This window comes from Propithecus coquereli, unplaced genomic scaffold, assembly GCF_000956105.1.
Source record: "Propithecus coquereli isolate 6110/MARCELLA unplaced genomic scaffold, Pcoq_1.0 Scaffold544, whole genome shotgun sequence".
Classification (NCBI taxonomy): Eukaryota; Metazoa; Chordata; class Mammalia; order Primates; family Indriidae; genus Propithecus; species Propithecus coquereli.
This window is the reverse complement of record NW_012151330.1, coordinates 345,391-360,488: the sequence shown is the minus strand read 5'-3', so window position 1 is coordinate 360,488 and position 15,098 is coordinate 345,391. Positions and strand designations below refer to the sequence as shown.

General features: G+C 67.5%; 3 protein-coding genes across 3 annotated transcripts in view; 2 read left to right on the top strand and 1 right to left on the bottom strand.

Annotated features, from left to right (window-relative positions):
• The first annotated feature begins 1,183 nt into the window (after nt 1-1,183).
• Nucleotides 1,184-3,574, top strand: TNFRSF4 (tumor necrosis factor receptor superfamily, member 4). The gene is made up of 7 exons (XM_012657552.1): nt 1,184-1,354; nt 1,544-1,666; nt 2,054-2,155; nt 2,486-2,552; nt 2,986-3,182; nt 3,280-3,414; nt 3,504-3,574. Exons 1-7 carry the CDS (start codon nt 1,201-1,203, stop codon nt 3,572-3,574), a joined length of 849 nt encoding a protein of 282 aa, XP_012513006.1. The 5' UTR covers nt 1,184-1,200.
• A 3,967-nt stretch (nt 3,575-7,541) lies between these two features.
• On the top strand, nt 7,542-10,046 carry TNFRSF18 (tumor necrosis factor receptor superfamily, member 18). The gene is made up of 5 exons (XM_012657475.1): nt 7,542-7,713; nt 8,509-8,631; nt 9,401-9,488; nt 9,647-9,849; nt 9,922-10,046. The coding sequence occupies exons 1-5, from the start codon at nt 7,542-7,544 to the stop codon at nt 10,044-10,046; spliced, it is 711 nt and encodes a 236-aa protein (XP_012512929.1).
• Nucleotides 10,047-11,877: 1,831 nt separating this feature from the next.
• Nucleotides 11,878-15,098, bottom strand: part of TTLL10 (tubulin tyrosine ligase-like family member 10) — a 19,414-nt gene continuing 16,193 nt past the window's right edge. The window contains exon 13 of the mRNA XM_012657474.1: nt 11,878-12,152. Within this exon, the coding sequence (XP_012512928.1) occupies nt 11,878-12,152 (275 nt within the window). The remainder of the gene's footprint in view (nt 12,153-15,098) is intronic.

Genomic DNA, 15,098 nt, shown 5'->3' with positions numbered 1-15,098 from the left:
GATCGAACCTTCCAGAAAATGCCGGAAGTCTCCTCGTTTGCCCACCCGGGTGGGTCACTCACATGTAGGCGCTGCCTTGGGTGCTCGGAGCCCCTGCTGCCCCCGGGACCCTCGGGTGGCCGGGGCCGGGGCTGCCTGCGCCCCACTCTCCCCCTGCGGAGCCTGGCCTGGCCTCTGCTCGGGGACTTCCCCGCAGGTGGGCCGAGGGGGAGGCACCTCTCTTACCTGAGCTCCTGGCGGGAGGGGATTTCCGGCAGCTCGCCCTGCCTGGGAGGCGCCTCTGCACTTGCAACTGCTGAAGTTAACTTTTGAGTAATCGTGTCATGGCCGCGAGTCAGAAGGTGCAAAAGGGCCACTCCAGGCCCCTGTGTCCAGGCCCAGGCCCTGCCTCGGGGTGGCCGCGGGGTCAGGGCGGTGTTGCGTGTGCACGGTGTGTGCGAGTGTGCTCAGCTGCGTCGGCAGGGCCTCTCGCCCTCCTCTGACCTTTGTCACCTCCTTAGAGGCCCCGTCTCCAAACAGCCACACTGCGGGTTAGGGGTTCCACTTGGATTTTGGGGGACACAGATCAGCCCATAAACACCTGCCCTGCTCAGGCACACTCGGCTGCTTGAGATGCACACGCACACGCGTGCACACACCCACACACACGTGTACATGCTGAGTGTGGGCCTGCTCACCAGGCGCCTGGTGGCCACTGTGGGTCTGAGCTAGCCTTAGACACCTGAGGACACCCCCCAAAGGTCGAGACTCGGGGAGAGGCCTTGCTGACTCATGCCTCAATTTACCCATGTGCTCTGTGCATCTTTGTGCTGAGGAGGTGAGTGGCAGCGGGGGCCCAAGAGCACCCGGGCCGGGAAGCACGGCCAGGTGGAGCAGGCGGGTCCTCGGTGTGCGGTGGGCACAGACCAGAGGGCGCCAGGGCCTGGCCATGCCCTGGCTGCGGGTGGCCTGGGGTCTGTGTGTGTGGGCTGGGGCACAGGGCAGGAGAGAAGCCCATGGCTGGGAGGACCCCAGACAGGCCACTTTCTGCAGCCAGCTGGGGTTGGGGTCGCCAGCCGGGGTTGGGGTCGCCAGCCGGGGTTGGGGTCACCTGCCTGCCTGGGGCCCCTTCCTCCTCCTCCTGCCCTCCCGCCCCGCCCCTCCCACAGCCCTTATAGCCACATCCTGCAAGGAAAAACTCAGACTCATTGCTCAGCGGAGATGAGGATGTGTGTGGGGGTTTGGCAGCCGGGGCCCGACGTGCCCGGCGCAGTCCTGCTGCTCCTGGTGCTGCTGCTGGGCGCTGCGGCTGGGCTCGACTGTGCCGGGGACACGTACCCCCACGGCGGCCGGTGCTGTCACGAGTGCCAGCCAGGTAAGGCCGGCTCCAGGGAGGGGGCATCTGCGGGGCTGCTCCAGGGGACCTGGATCCAGACCCGGGGCCATGGTCCTGGAGGGGGCAAGGGGCCTGCCAAGGCCCTGCCGCGGCCCCAAGAAGCCGGCGCAGTCCACAGGCCAGGGCCAGGCCCGACTGCTGACCGATACCGCCCGGCCTCCGCTATAGGCAACGGGATGGTGAGCCGCTGTGACCTCTCCCGCGACACCGTGTGCCGCCCGTGTGAGCCCGGCTTCTACAACGAGGCCGTCAACTACGAGAGCTGCAAGCCCTGCACACTGTGCAACCAGCGTGAGCCGCCCACCCCGACCCCGGCCCCGCCCAGCGCGGTGGGGCGACCGCTGCACGGGGCCCCCCACAGCCACAGGAGCAAACCCCAAACCACAGTGGGCCGAGGCGCCTCCTGGGGCATAGCCCTCCTCCCGGGGCCGAGGCTCAGCTGAGGCCACGTGGAGTCGGCGTGAAGAACGCTGTTCACGTGGCCTTGCTGCGCTGCCCCGGTGGTGAGGCCGGAGCCGGGGTCCAAGGAGGGCCCTGCGCAGCCGCAGCTGCAGGCTGGGGGGTGGGGGCTGGGCTGCCACAGGCTATCCAGGGGGAGGACCCCAGCGGAGGGCAGGGGTGCCCGGGCCCTTGGTGCCTAAGCCGCCCCCACCTCACGACTCCCCCTCCCCCGCCCAGGAAGTGGGAGTGAGCCCAAGCACAGGTGCACGGCCACGCAGGACACCGTCTGCCGCTGCCGCGCGGGCACCCAGCCCCAGGGCGGCTACAAGCGTGGAGTCGGTGAGCCTGGGGGTGGCCCCGGCGGGCAGGGGTGCGGGTGGCACAGCATGAGGCGGTTGGGGTGCAGGTGCCCCGATCCCAGGGAGGAGCCAGGCCTCATCGTGGCGCAGGCAACCCTGGATCCCCTGGATCCTGCGCCACAGGCCGGCGCCTCCCCTGGGTCGCCAGGACGCCCTCCTGGCTCAGCTCCTGGGTCAGGGCCGGTGGCAGGATGTGAGCAGGGAGGCCTCCAGGGGCCGAGCCCAGCCACGGCCAGGGGTGAGCACCCACCACCCCCGGAGTGTAGGGCCAGGGGCCGCAGGCGGCTGAGCCTGTCCTGCTCTGTTGCAGACTGCGCCCCGTGCCCCCCAGGCCACTTCTCCCCAGGCGACAACCAAGCGTGCAAGCCCTGGACCAAGTGAGTGTGTGGCCCAGGGCTGGGCGGGGGCCACAGGGCGGGGGCGAGTGGAGGGGGAGCTCTGGGGCCCAGTCCCCGGTGGCCGACCCCACCCCTGCTTGCTGTGGTGCCAGCCCCTCCCTGTGGGTGGATGGGGCGTGTGAGACCCCAGCCCAGGCCCGGGAGCATGTGTGAGGCCTTCACTTGTCCACAGTTGGAGGCCCCCCCAGGGCTCCCATTCCAGGGTTCGGGAGCACGGAGGCTACGGGGCTCAGGCAGGGATGGGGCAGGGACGAGGACGTGGGGTCTTGGGGACCTCTGCAGGGTAGGGGGACCTGGGGGCCTGCACAGGGTCCTTGGCCACCTCTGGCCTGGAGTCTGAGGCGGACGCCACCTGCGGCCGACCCATGTCCCTGGGCTCCCGGGCCTGACCAGTGCCCCTGCCCTCCCGAAGCTGTACCGCGGCCGGCAAGCGCACTCTGTGGCCGGCCAGCAACAGCTCAGACGCCGTCTGTGAGGACAGGAGCCCCCCGGCCACGCCGTCCTGGGAGACCCAGCGCCCCCCAGCCAGGCCCACCACTGCTCAGCCCACCGTGGCCAGGCCTGGGACATCACAGGGGCCCTCCACACCCCCCTCGGAGGACCCCAGGGGTAAGGGGGCCTGGCCTGACCCCAGCAGGGGAGCGGGGGAGTGGCGGAGGCTGGCAGGGGGCTGCCCTCTGACCACTCTGGGGCCTCCTCCCCGTAGGCTCTGTGCTCGCCGCCGTCCTGGGCCTGGGCCTGGGCCTGGGCCTGGGGGTGCTGGTCCCCCTGGCCACGCTGCTGGCCCTGCACCTGCACCGAAGGGCCTGGAGGACACCCCCGGACGCCCCAAAGGGCCCTGGTGAGTGCCCGCTGTGGGCCCAGCCCAGACCACCCAGGGGGGCTGAGACCCCCCACACCTCCCATCTCTCGCTCTTTCCTCCTCCCCAGGGGGAAACAGCTTCCGGATCCCCATCCAAGAGGAGCAGGCAGACACGCACTCCTCCCTGGCCAAGATCTGAGCCGCGTCCGCTGGGGAGGACTTGCGCCCCTCCCAGGTGGGGCCCCAGCGGGTTCCCGAGGCCTCGTGGGGCAGTGGGGGCGCCCCAGGTACAGTCTGCCACACCGGCCCCGCGCCGGCCACCACGCCCCCCACACCCCCCACGGGACCTGGGCCCGCCCGCACCGTTATAGGTGCGCCTGGGCGGGCTCCCGGGCTCTGCTATGTATGTTGTGCATACTCCCCGCCCGGGCAGCGCCCCAATAAAAACACTGACGGACGCCGATCTCTGACTGGGCACCGGGGCGTGGGGGCCGCACACTCTGGTGGCGCTGCTGGGAGACCAGCCCCTGGACGCACCCAGTGGGGGGGGCCGGGGAGCTGCCGAAGAGGCCCCGTGAAGGTGCAGGTTGGGCAGACACGGAGCCGCTGCTCCAAGATCCTAAAGCCTGGGCCGGGGATGCGTCTGGGTGGGCAGCGGCCGCAGGTGCTGCCGCGGGCAGGCGGGCACCCAGCAGCCTGGTCGCCACAGGGGCCCCTTTGTACTTGGAGGCGGGAACACGGGCACCTGTCCCTTCTCTCTCCGGCCCCCCAACCCCACCCCCTGCGACACCTCGTGGGTGGTGGCCCAGGACCCCCACTGGGAACCCCCCTGGGAGTCCCAGAGGACAGCACCGTCCCTGTGTCCCTGCGGTGGCGGTGTCCGGCGGGATAGCCACTTTGGAAAATGAGGTTTCTGATGAGCGAACCTTCTGTCCTCCGTGGACACGGCCAGTCTGCTCCTGGGCATTTGTCCCACAGGAGCCAGTGCCCTGGGACGTGAACAAGGGCGTCCACGTGACTTAGTGGCGGGAAACCCAAATAGCCACCAAAATGAACCGCAGCGTATTCGGGTGGGCCCACCGTCCGGCACCAAGCCAGCCCTGAGGGAAGGAGAGTGGACGGGACCCCAGGGCCCTGGAGCTGCCCCGGCTGCACGGGGTCCTCTGAGGCCAGTGTCTGGGGACCGGCGTCCTTTGGCTGCACAGGTGCACAGGTGCGGTGCTGGACCCCGGGCACAAGCCCCTGGAGGTGGCAGCTCAGAGAACAGAAGCAGAAACTGCACAGGAAGCTCCGACCCAGTGAGGAAATGGCCACGGGCGTGTGACCCACAGAGGTGGACCATGATGTGTGGCCCACACGGAAAGCCCCGTGGGGGGTGTCTGTAAAGTGTTTAAGGGCTATTAAGCGTCCAACATAAACACCCTGATGTGCTAAAAGGTCTCGCCCCGACTCGTGAGCAGGAAAGCAGATCCTGGCCGGGACTTTCTCCGCCAGACCTGGGCGCTCGAGCTGCGCAGCGGGAGCAGCCCCTCAGCCGGTGTCCCTGGGCCCGGCCCTTCCCTCTGTGCGGCCCCCTGATAGGGACTTTCCTCTCCCACCGCTGCTGGCAGGGCAGGGAAAGGGTCCCGACCCTCTACACTTGGCGGGGTCACTTGCTGCCTGGCAGCCACAGTGAGCCTGTCCCTGACCTTGAGTGGCCCTGGACTCTGCCCATCCGCCTTCTTTCTCTTCCCCATGAACCTGCAAAAGGAAGGCAGAGGCCGTCCTGCCGTCCACTCTGCTGCAACCCCATGGGCAACTCCTGCATGGTGGGGGCAATGGGCGCAGATCTGCACCCCGGAGAGCAGCCTCTGTGGAGGGCCAGGAGGTGGGTGGGGGTGGGCGGCCAGGGTCCCAGAAGGTTGAAGGTCATGGGAACTGGGAAAGGGCCTTCTCCACAAACTGTGCCCGCACCCACCGCCTCCTCCCCGCCGGGCACAGCCCTCCACCCGTGGGCCACCTGGTGCCTTTTCCCCAGCCAGGACACCGCTGCCCCCTGCCCCTAGACAGACATAGGTCACCTCCTCAGCTTCTATGCTGTCCCTAAGCCCACGCCCCCTTCCCACATGTGACACCCGTCTCTGCTGGAAGCTCCTGGACCAGCTCCACCCCAGGTCCTGCCTGGGCTCCAGAGCCTGCGTCCCGCTGCCCAGTCCTGCCACCGTGTGGACCGGCTCTCCACCTGGCAGCAGGGGCCGCACTGCCCTGAGGACACTCTGCTGCATGCACATGCGTCGCTTGTGTCGTTTCAGACAAAAGATGCAAACATAGGACGAGTTGCTCATAAAATACTGGAAAACACAGAAGAGCAGATAAAAATCTTCTCTGGCCCCACGAAACCACTCATTTGCCAGAGCCTCAGAGGAGCAGGGTGCCCGGGAGGGCTCTTCCGGAGCGAGCGGGACAGGAAGGCAGACGTGGGCTCTGAGTCACGGATGTCGCTCCCCTGGAGGCCCGTGCTCATAAGCCCTGAGAACGCTGGTGTCTGTGCTCACACGTGGCCGTCGCCACGGTGCCGCAGCCCAGCCAGGGGATGCCTGGCTGAGCCCAGATGCAGCACCAGGGACCCCTGGGGGACATCCTGCAGGGAGCTGCTCATGGGCTGGTCAAGGTGTCAGCTCCACCAGCCAGGCTTCCTGCCCCCGTGCCCCCTAAACCACACTTGTCCTCCTGACTCTGCCCCTGCTTCCGGAAGGACCAACTGACACACCAGGTCTGATAAGCATCATTCACAGGAGATGTGTCCTATCTTCTTAGGCCACAAGGCACTGGGTGCTCACCAAAACTGGGGGTGGCCCCGTGCTGGTGTAGACCTCTTAGGTCTTTCAAACAGGCAGGGGCGAGGTCCAGCCTGCTCTGGTTCTCCCCAAACACCTTTACCTGGCATCTAGGTTTGGTCTTGTGGCTTCTCTTTCTGTTCAAACGCTCAGACTGACCTCCCAGTCTAGGGGCTGAACAGAGACCTCCAGGCCCCTCAAAGGGGGCTGCCCGGTCGCAGCTGGCCTGCCCCCTCCCTCTGAGCCCCTGGGCAGCCTGGCCTGCAGCCGCCCCGGAGACCCCTTCCTCTCCTGCCGCGTCCAAGGGCTACCTCCCTTGTGGATCTCGGGACTCAAGGACAACCGGGGCTTACAAAGTTCTAATTCCTGTCGCTTCCCTTGGAAACGGTGCGGTCAGTTGGTGGCTGCGGGTCTCAAAGGGGCGTCTGCCCAGGTCTCCCGGGCCTGCCCCTGTCCCAACGGTGGCCAATCTCAGCCCGTGGGCACAACCACGGTACATTCCTGAGACCCGCTGGCCCAGCATCCCCAGAGATCTCCACCAGCTTCGCTGTGCTGAGCCTCAACCATGGGGCTGGGGACGCATCCCAGGACCCCTCTGTGCCACGGGGGGCCCTGGGCTCAGAAGGACATAGGACAGCCTCTGAGAGCTGGTCCTATTCTCCCTCCAGGGTGCCGATGTGTGTCGGGTGGTGGATCCGAGTGGCTCCGGAGAGAGCCAGAGCCAGAGGTCTGGGCTGGGACACCCAGGTTGACAATGACCCGGGCTCTGGCCTCTCCTCCCTGGCCCCTCCCAGTGGCCCTCCCCCGTCAGGCCCTGGCACCGCCGCTGCCAGCTGAGGGGATCCCCGAGCAGCAGGGACAGGGACGGACGCCCACCGGGCTGCACCTACAGGCATTTGTATGGGCGCCCTTCCCGTCTGCAGCCTGGCCGCCGGGTGGGCTGAGTGGGGTGCTTGCCTTGGTCGCCCCTTCAGGGTCCTCAGCACTGGGGCTTCATGGGTTTAGCCAGGACTTCTGGAGACTTCTCAGGAAATGAGCAATTTCATCCCACCTCCTCTGGGTGTGGAAATCTGCATCGCCTGCGGGGCAGCCCTGAGGAAGCTGGAGGTGGAGGCGGTGGGGGAGGCAGCCCCCAAACCCACCCTGTATCCGGGGGCCACTACTGTGGCCACGGATTTTGCACAGAAAACATTTCCGATCCTCCACCCCGGCTGCGTCCGCAGCGCTTACTCCCCCCTCCCCACGCCCGTCTTGGGGCAAACTTAAATCCGGATTGGAATTGGGGCGGGGGCGGGGCATGTGCGCGCAGGGCCTCTTAAAGTCCTCGGGGCGCGGCTTGTCGCCGGTACTATGGGCTCGGTGGGCGCGCGGAGGGCCCTGTGCGGGGTGGCGCTGCTCTGCGCGCTGGGCCTGGGCCAGCGCCCCACCGGGGGCCCGAGCTGCGGCCCTGGCCTCGTCCTGCGCGGGACCGGGACAGACAGGCGCTGCTGCCGCTTCTGCACCTCGGGTGAGACGCGGCCCGGTGGCGGGACTCGCGGGAGCAGCGCTGGGCCCCTCTACAGTCAGACTTGGTGGCTTTCACCGAAGGAGGGTGGGCACGGGGCAGCAGCGGTCCGGTGGGCTAACAGCCGTGGTGATCGGACCGAGGCGGAGGCACTGGCCAGTGGACACGGGTCGGGAGCAGGGTCAGGGGAGGAGGAGGGAGCCGCCCCAGAGGGGTGGGGTCCCCAGGTGGGGGAGGGTTGCCCAGGCCCCGCTGAGCGGGCGAGTAAGCCCTTGGCCACCACCCAGGCCACTTCCTGCCCAGTTTGGGGTCCCAGCACCCCCTCTGCCCCTGCCCCTGCCCCTGCCCCTGCCCCTGCCCAGCAGCTGCAGGTGAGGGGCAGCCGGAATGAGGCAGAGACTGGGAGCTTCTTCCTGCCAGGCCTGGGGGTGGGAAGAGGGTGCTCTGAGGGTCCCACGTCTCAGTGTGGCTGGTGCAGTGGACGGCAGGTGGCCTCCGGGTGTTGATGGGGCTCGAGGGGGCTGTGCAGGGTGGAAAGTGGGGTGGGGGGTGTAGGCCCAGGCCCAGGGGCCTCCGGAAGCCCCAGCAGGGACTGGCCCCTGTCACAGGCGAGGTCACAGCCACTGGGGTGGGGCAGCCAGGCCACATGGCTAAGGAGCTGGGCAAAGCCACCGGTGCTCACCTGGTACTTTCTGCCCCCTGGGGCTGGCTGAGGGTGGGGACCTGACACCCTCACACCCCCACCCCTGAGGGCGGGGAGGAGCCTGGAGGGCACACTCCTCCGGCTGCTGAGAGCTGGCCTGTCCTGCCTAGGCCAGGACGGCTGCTCTGAGTGGGACTGCACGTGTGTCCAGCCCGAATTCCACTGCGGAGACCCTCGGTGCAAGAGCTGCAAGCGCCACCCCTGCCCGCCGGGCCAGAGGGCGCAGCCCCAAGGTAAGTCCCCAGGGTCCAGGGCTTTGAGCAGTGGTGTGGGGGGTGCCGAGCTGTAGTTCGGGGAGCAGTGTCTGGGGGCGGGGGTGTGGCGTGTGGGCACATCCCCAGGAGGCACCAGTGTCCTGGGTCTGGCAAGGCTGGGCAGCTTCAGGTCCTTCCGGCTCTCGACCTGGGCTTCTCCGTCTGGAGCGAGGCTGCTGCTGCTGGAGGTCAGGCCTGGCTGTGAGGGCCACGGTGTCCAGGTGCGGCCTGGCTCTTGGGCCCTGGCTCTGCTGTCCTGCCCATCTGCACAGGGACAGCCAATGGAGCTTGGTCTCTGTCCCCAGGAGTCTTATCTGGGGTCTGGGGATAGACTCCTGGCGGGGGAGGGCAGGGTGTGGGGTCAGTGGGGACCCAGGCTCACCCTCTTCCCAGGACCCTCCCCAGGCTCCGCCCTCCAGCCTGCTGGACCAAGCCTGGGGCATGGCCTGGCTCCCACTGGGCTCTGCTGACCCCCAGCCTACTCCCCCCAGGAACCTCCCCTCAGCCGGGGTTCACAGCCCCGTGGTGCCCCAGTCTGCCTCCCACCCAGACGCCACTCCTGGAGCTGGCAGACATGGTACCAACTTACCAAGGGCCTGGGTCCCGTGGGCATCAGACACCTCTGCTGAATGGACGACGTGGGGCCATTCTTCTACAGACCCTGCCCCCAGACGGATCCCTGTCCTCGCCTGACCCCGCCCCATCCATCCCCACAATCCCCACAGCCTGTCTGTCCGTCTGTCCCCAGGGGAATTCATTTTTGGCTTCAAGTGTGTTGACTGTGCCGCAGGGACCTTCTCCAGGGGCCAAGAGGGCCGCTGCAAACCCTGGGCAGAGTGAGTCTTGGGTGGACCTTCCAGTTGCCGGGCGGCCGAGGGCAGCCCGCCCTGTCCCTCCCAGTGCGGTGACCCCACAAACGGCTCGCAGAACAGCAGCCCGAGAGGAGGGCTGCCTGGGTGGTCGGGGGCTGACCGAGTCTGTCTGTGTGTCCCAGCTGCTCCCAGTTTGGGTTTCTGACCATGTTCCCTGGGAACAAGACCCACAATTCCGTGTGCGCCCCGGAGTTGCCGCCCGCAGAGCCGCACGGCCCACTGGCCATTGTGCTGCTCGCTGTGGCCACCTGCATCCTCGTCCTGACCATGGCCCAGCTCGGGCTGCACATCTGGCAGCTGAGAAGGGAGCACACGTGGCCCCGAGGTCAGTGGTGCCGTTGTGCCCGGGGTGGGGGAGGTGAGCCGCTGGCCGCCCGCTGACCGCAGCCCTTTGCAGAGACCCAGCTGCTTTTGGAGGCGCTGCCGCCGGCAGAGGACGCCTGCAGCTGCCAGTTCCCTGAGGAGGAGCGGGGAGAGCGGCTGGCAGAGGACAAGGGCCGGCCGGGAGACCTGTGGGTGTGAGCCTGGCCATCCTCGCCGGCAGCCGGAGCCCGAGCCGGACCCTCTCCAGGAGCTACACCTGGGCTGACCCCGGGGGCAGGAGTTCTGTGTCCTGCTCTGGGCCTGGCCCTGCTCCCCCGACGGCAGAAGTGGGTGCAGCATGGTGACAGGGACGAGTCCCCAGACCGTGCAGAAGGGCAGCGGCCGTGGCTGGGCCCTGCAGGAGGGACAGATGCAGCCGTGGTTGCCTCCCCCATTGCTGGCCCTGCCGGGGTAGGGTCTGTGGGCTCCTCAGCACCAGGACGGGGGCCCTGCCTGTGGGTGTGCAGCACAGGACCTGGCTGCAGGTGGCGTCTAATAAACACTCGTTTGGTGACCTGGGTGGACGTATACCGGGGACGGGTGGGGACAGGGAGTCCAGGGCCATGCCCACTGTGGCCATGGTCCCCACACAGGGGGAGGGGCCATCTTCGGAGCTCCCAGCCCTGGGGGGTGTGTGGGGCACAGCCGGGCCCATTCTAGTCCTGGGCACAGCACTTGGTGGGGACCACAGGGCTCGGTGGGCTTCCTGGGGGAGGGAGAGGTGCTAGACGCTGGCCTTCTGGGCTTCTGTGTCCAAGCCCTTGCCCTGACTGTCTGCCCGGCACACGCTGGGACAGCTGAGTTCTGGGCCTGTGGTCTCGGGGCCTCCACTGCTCAGGACAGCCCTGGACACTCTGGTTTCTGGCCGCACAGCCTGCCGGCCTTTCCGGCTCCTGCTCTTGCCTCTGCCCAGAACCCAGGGCTCACTCAGCCTCCACACCTGGCACTTTCCGGTGGTGTGGCAGCCTCAGGGTGGCCTGGCTTTGTCCCTGTCTCCAAGGCTTCCTGCTTCTCTCTTCCACCTCACCTGCCCTCTGGGGAGGCCCAGGGACCAGCCTCCCAGCCACAGCGCTGGCTCCTGGCTCTGTCAGGGGCTGCTGGCACAGCCCTGCAGGGAGTGGCGGGCCCACCAATGGAGGGAGGTCAGTCTCAGCAGCACCTTCCTGGCCGCCTGGCCTTGGCCCCAATGCCCCACCACCATGGTGTCCCCTCGTCCCAGCAGCTCTCACCCCCCACCTCCCAGCATGCCCTGGGCAGAGGGCAGGGGGCCCAGCTCACAGCAGGTCGGTGGAAAAGAGGGTGCCCGGGCCGGGCACGGTGGCTCACGCCTGTAATCCTAGCTCTCTGGGAGGCCGAGGCGGGTGGATTGTTTGAGCTCAGGAGTTCGAGACCAGCCTGAGCAAGAGCGAGACCCCCGTCTCTACTAAAAATAGAAAAAATAAGCCGGACATGGGGCATGGTGCTCACGCCTGTAGTCCCAGCTACTTGGGAGGCTGAGGCAGGAGGGTCGCTTGAGCCCAGGAGTTTGAGGTTGCAGTGAGCTAGGCTGACACCCGGCACTCTAGCCCGGGCAACAGAGTGAGACTCTGTCTAAAAATAAAAAAGACTCCTGTTGGAAGCACTTCATCAGGCGAGCCCAGGTTCTGCCCGCTCCCTGAGAGTGAGACATACACAAAATTAGCTCATTGATAAGAAAATGCCTAGCGGGCGGGACTGGGACAGGAGGGGAAGGCGGTGCCCGCCGAGCCTGCACAGGTGTTCAGGGAAGAGGCCCCGAGACAGAGGGCGGAACCGAGAGGGCGGAACAGAACGCGCCCGGGACCTGCCCGCGCACAGCCGGCCGCCCCTGCCTACCCCCTGCCCACCCGCGCCCCAGGCCTGCTCTCTCCTGCGCCTCGCAGGCCCCGCCCCGACGGGAGGGCACTGCTGGCGGGACCTTCCCCAGAAAGCCCCGGGCCCGCCCGCGCGCAGGTACCGCCGCGGGGCTGACTCAGCGCGGAAACTCCTCGCGCACCGGCCCAGGCGTCAGCGCGGGGGCGCGGGGGATTCCCCTCGGGCGGCCCCGCTGGGGCTTCGGGAGGGTCTCGAGCACCGCCCTGCGGGATTTACTTCGTGCGGGACCGCCCGGCGGGCAGGGCGGGTCCACGTTGAGAAGGGCCCGTGCAGAGCCCCGGGACGGCCGGTGGGGCCCCCACGCGTGGTGTGCAGAGCCCCCCACCAGGGGTTTGGGGTAGGCGGTGGGGGCCGGGCAGCGCTCAGGGCTGCCTGCAGGCGCCGCGACTGGGGTGCTGGAGTGTGGGGAAGGAGCGTGGGGAGCTGGGATGAGAAGCTGTTGCCAGACCCCCCCCCCTTCAGAGGGCAGAGACCAGCTCCCGGCCTCAGCTTCCTGGGGTGGGGGCAGGTGTTCGCCCACCTACACGGCCTAGCAGCCTCCCCAGGGTGAGACCCTGCCTCTCCCAGCCTGGCTCTGGCCCCTCCCTGCTCCCCCTAGAAACCCACACCCCACCCTAGCGGCCTCCAGCTGTTTCAGGAAGTGGCAGCACACCTCACCCCCAGGGTTGGACTTGTATATTTTGTTCAGCCTCAGATAAGGGCCCAGAGGCCACCTCTATTCCCAGAAGTGCTTCCGGCCACAGGAGCAGCTCCCCAACCCAGCCCCCAGCCCTCCCTGGGATGGAGACTCAGCCAGTGTGGGTCCCCTCCCCAGCTGGACAGAGAGACCTATGGCAGGGTCAGGGAGGGGACCGCTTCCCAGAAGAAACTGGACACCAGCCACTCCCAACCCTAGTCCTAGGACAGGTGCAGGGTGCCCTTGAGGGGCAGATGGTCCCTGGCTGTCCCCAGCTACTGGGATGCGAGCCCGTTGACCAGGTGGGCACAGATGCCAGGCCTGGTGACGCAGGGGCTTTCCTCCCGGCCATCACTCCCTCCCCTCCCCTACTGGGCTCGCTCCTCTCAGCCGGGCCCCCACCTCCATGGGGAGCAGCTGTGTCTGGGGTGGGAGAGGAGGCAGACACCTGCTTCCCTCAAATCTCTTCTTCCCAGGGACTGGGCTCTTCTTACAGACAGTCCCAGGGCAGGGGGCTGGAGCGGGTATGGTAAGAGGAGCCCCACAGAAATGCACCCACCAACTCCCCAGAGCTCCATGGCTCTGTTGTTCCAGGTCCTGGCTGAGGGAGGCCCCAGTGGGGGCTGGGGGGGTCTGTGCTGGCCACCCCCAAGACAGAGGCTGCAGTGCTGGAGACAGGAGGGCTGCCTGGGTCAGAGCTGGGCGGCATGACCCCCCACACCCTCTGCAGGTGGGAGTCACTCCCTCAGTCCTCCACCCTCTGGACCCCAGGATTCACCCCTGGAAGAGACAAGGGGCGAGGGAGTGGAGGGGACAGGCAGGGGGAGGGGAGGAGGAGGGGAGAAGGGAGGGAACGAGTGGGAGAGAGACTGGGAGGGGTGAGGGAGACGGATTCTCAGATCAGCTGTTGGAGCTCATGTACCTTGGATCTCCCTGTGAAGCCACCTGGCCCTGCTCCCAGCTCGGGCCCTAGAGGGGTCCTGTCCACTTGTGCTGTGCCTGCAGCCGGTCGCATCATGTGCCTGCTGGGGGCCCCTTGTACCTCCCAGATCCCCAGGGCCACAGGTGCTGGGGTGCCCAGATGCCCCGCAGCCTGCCTCTCCCAGGTGGTCCCTGCCGTTCTGGGCTGGGGGCAAGTACACTGGGCTGGGTGGGGCTGGGGGCAGGAGAGAGAGGCGAGGGCGTGGCCCTTGCTCCTGGCGGGTGAGTGAACCTCGGTTCTGGGAAGCCTTGTTTATTGACGTCCAGGCTCTAGTGGGCTCCAGGGACCAAGAGCAGCAGATACAGTCCAGGCCTTCGGGGGAGCCTCAGGCTGGGGCAGGAGCTCAGGACAGGGCAGGCCACTGTCAGTGTGTACTTCTCGTCACGTCCTGAGTCCCCAGAAGTGACACATTCAATGACGGAGCTCCACTGTCCCGAGACAGTAGGGAAAGCCTCTCCTGAGGGCTCAGGTGACCTCTGCTGACCGCTGAGGCCCCTGGACCTAGGGGGTGAGGAGAGCTGCAATGCTCCGTGACAGCCCGATGCCACCATGGGACACAGCCCTGACCAGGGACCTCCACACCAGCCATGAGGCTGCAGGTGGCACAGAGGCCCTGGATGTCAAGGTGGCAAGAGCAGGGGGTTATGCCATGGCCATGCAGCAGCCTTGGATGCTACAGGGAACGTGGCCCCGACCCCAAAGGGTAGGTGGGTTTACCAAAACCTGGTGCCTTCACCCCTGTGGGCCCTTGCGGGGCTGCAAGGCAGGTGGTGGCAGAGCTTGGCCCCTCACGGAGGGCCCCCCACAGCTGCCCCAGGGGACTCAGGGCTCCTGCCCCTCGTCAGAGCAGCAAGAGCGAGCTGCCTACCTCTCCCCTGGGACCCCACACCCCCAGGCTGGGATGGGTAGGCCGGCAGCCCTCCCTCCTCACTGGGCGCCTTCAGGGCTCCGCACTCTGGGCGCGCAGGTCATCTCAGCCCCAGTCCCCACGCCTAGCCCTCCTGACCCCTCCTGTGTCTGGACCAGCGACACCGCAGTAGACGGCGCCCTCTAGCGGTGCCAAGGCCGTTGCACCCCAGGGCTAGGAGGTTTCCTCCCTGCAGCCCCTGGGCTCCCATCATTGCTCTAGCGCAGAGCAGGGACCTGTCCTGCCACTCGTCTGGGGCCAGGGCAGGTCAGGGGGAGGAGTATGTGACTTGGCGTGACACTTTGGGGGCAGGCACGCTGTGGTGGGCCTGGGGGCAGGGCTACCCCAACCCTGGGGTGTGGACTTGGGGGACAAGCCTTGTGGGCAGCCAGTGGGAGGGGCCTCTGTGCTCCCGCTTTGCCGCGGTGGGGGTGGGGGAGGCTGCAGAGGGGGCCATGGCCCCTGCCACTTGGTGTTGGGGGTCTGGGCACCTCAGAAGCCCTGGGCTATCAGAGTTCTCTTCCCAAACCCCCAGGCCCACGGGGACCAGGAGTGCTGGAGGCCACACAGGGACTGACCGGGCCAGTGCAGGCTCTCATGTGTCCTTCGTGGGACTGTCTGTCATGGCCCACAGCCCTGTGCCCCTCACCCCAGCCAAGGTCCTGGGGCCTCTACAGGAACACTGGGGGCTGGTGGGGCTGTGGTGCTCTGGGGCCCAGGAAGGAAGCAGCTGTGCTGGGCAGGGCCCCAGGG

Bases quoted from the DNA above. Each gene is read 5' to 3' on its own strand.
- TNFRSF4 (XM_012657552.1), top strand. From the start codon at position 1,201: ATGAGGATGTGTGTGGGGGTTTGGCAGCCGGGGCCCGACGTGCCCGGC. The intron at 2,553-2,985 runs GTGAGTGTGTGG...GCCCTCCCGAAG, and splicing joins GCGTGCAAGCCCTGGACCAA to CTGTACCGCGGCCGGCAAGC. The intron at 3,183-3,279 runs GTAAGGGGGCCT...TCCTCCCCGTAG, and splicing joins CCCCTCGGAGGACCCCAGGG to GCTCTGTGCTCGCCGCCGTC.
- TNFRSF18 (XM_012657475.1), top strand. From the start codon at position 7,542: ATGGGCTCGGTGGGCGCGCGGAGGGCCCTGTGCGGGGTGGCGCTGCTC. The intron at 7,714-8,508 runs GTGGCGGGACTC...TGTCCTGCCTAG, and splicing joins CTCGGGTGAGACGCGGCCCG to GCCAGGACGGCTGCTCTGAG. The intron at 9,850-9,921 runs GTCAGTGGTGCC...AGCCCTTTGCAG, and splicing joins GGAGCACACGTGGCCCCGAG to AGACCCAGCTGCTTTTGGAG.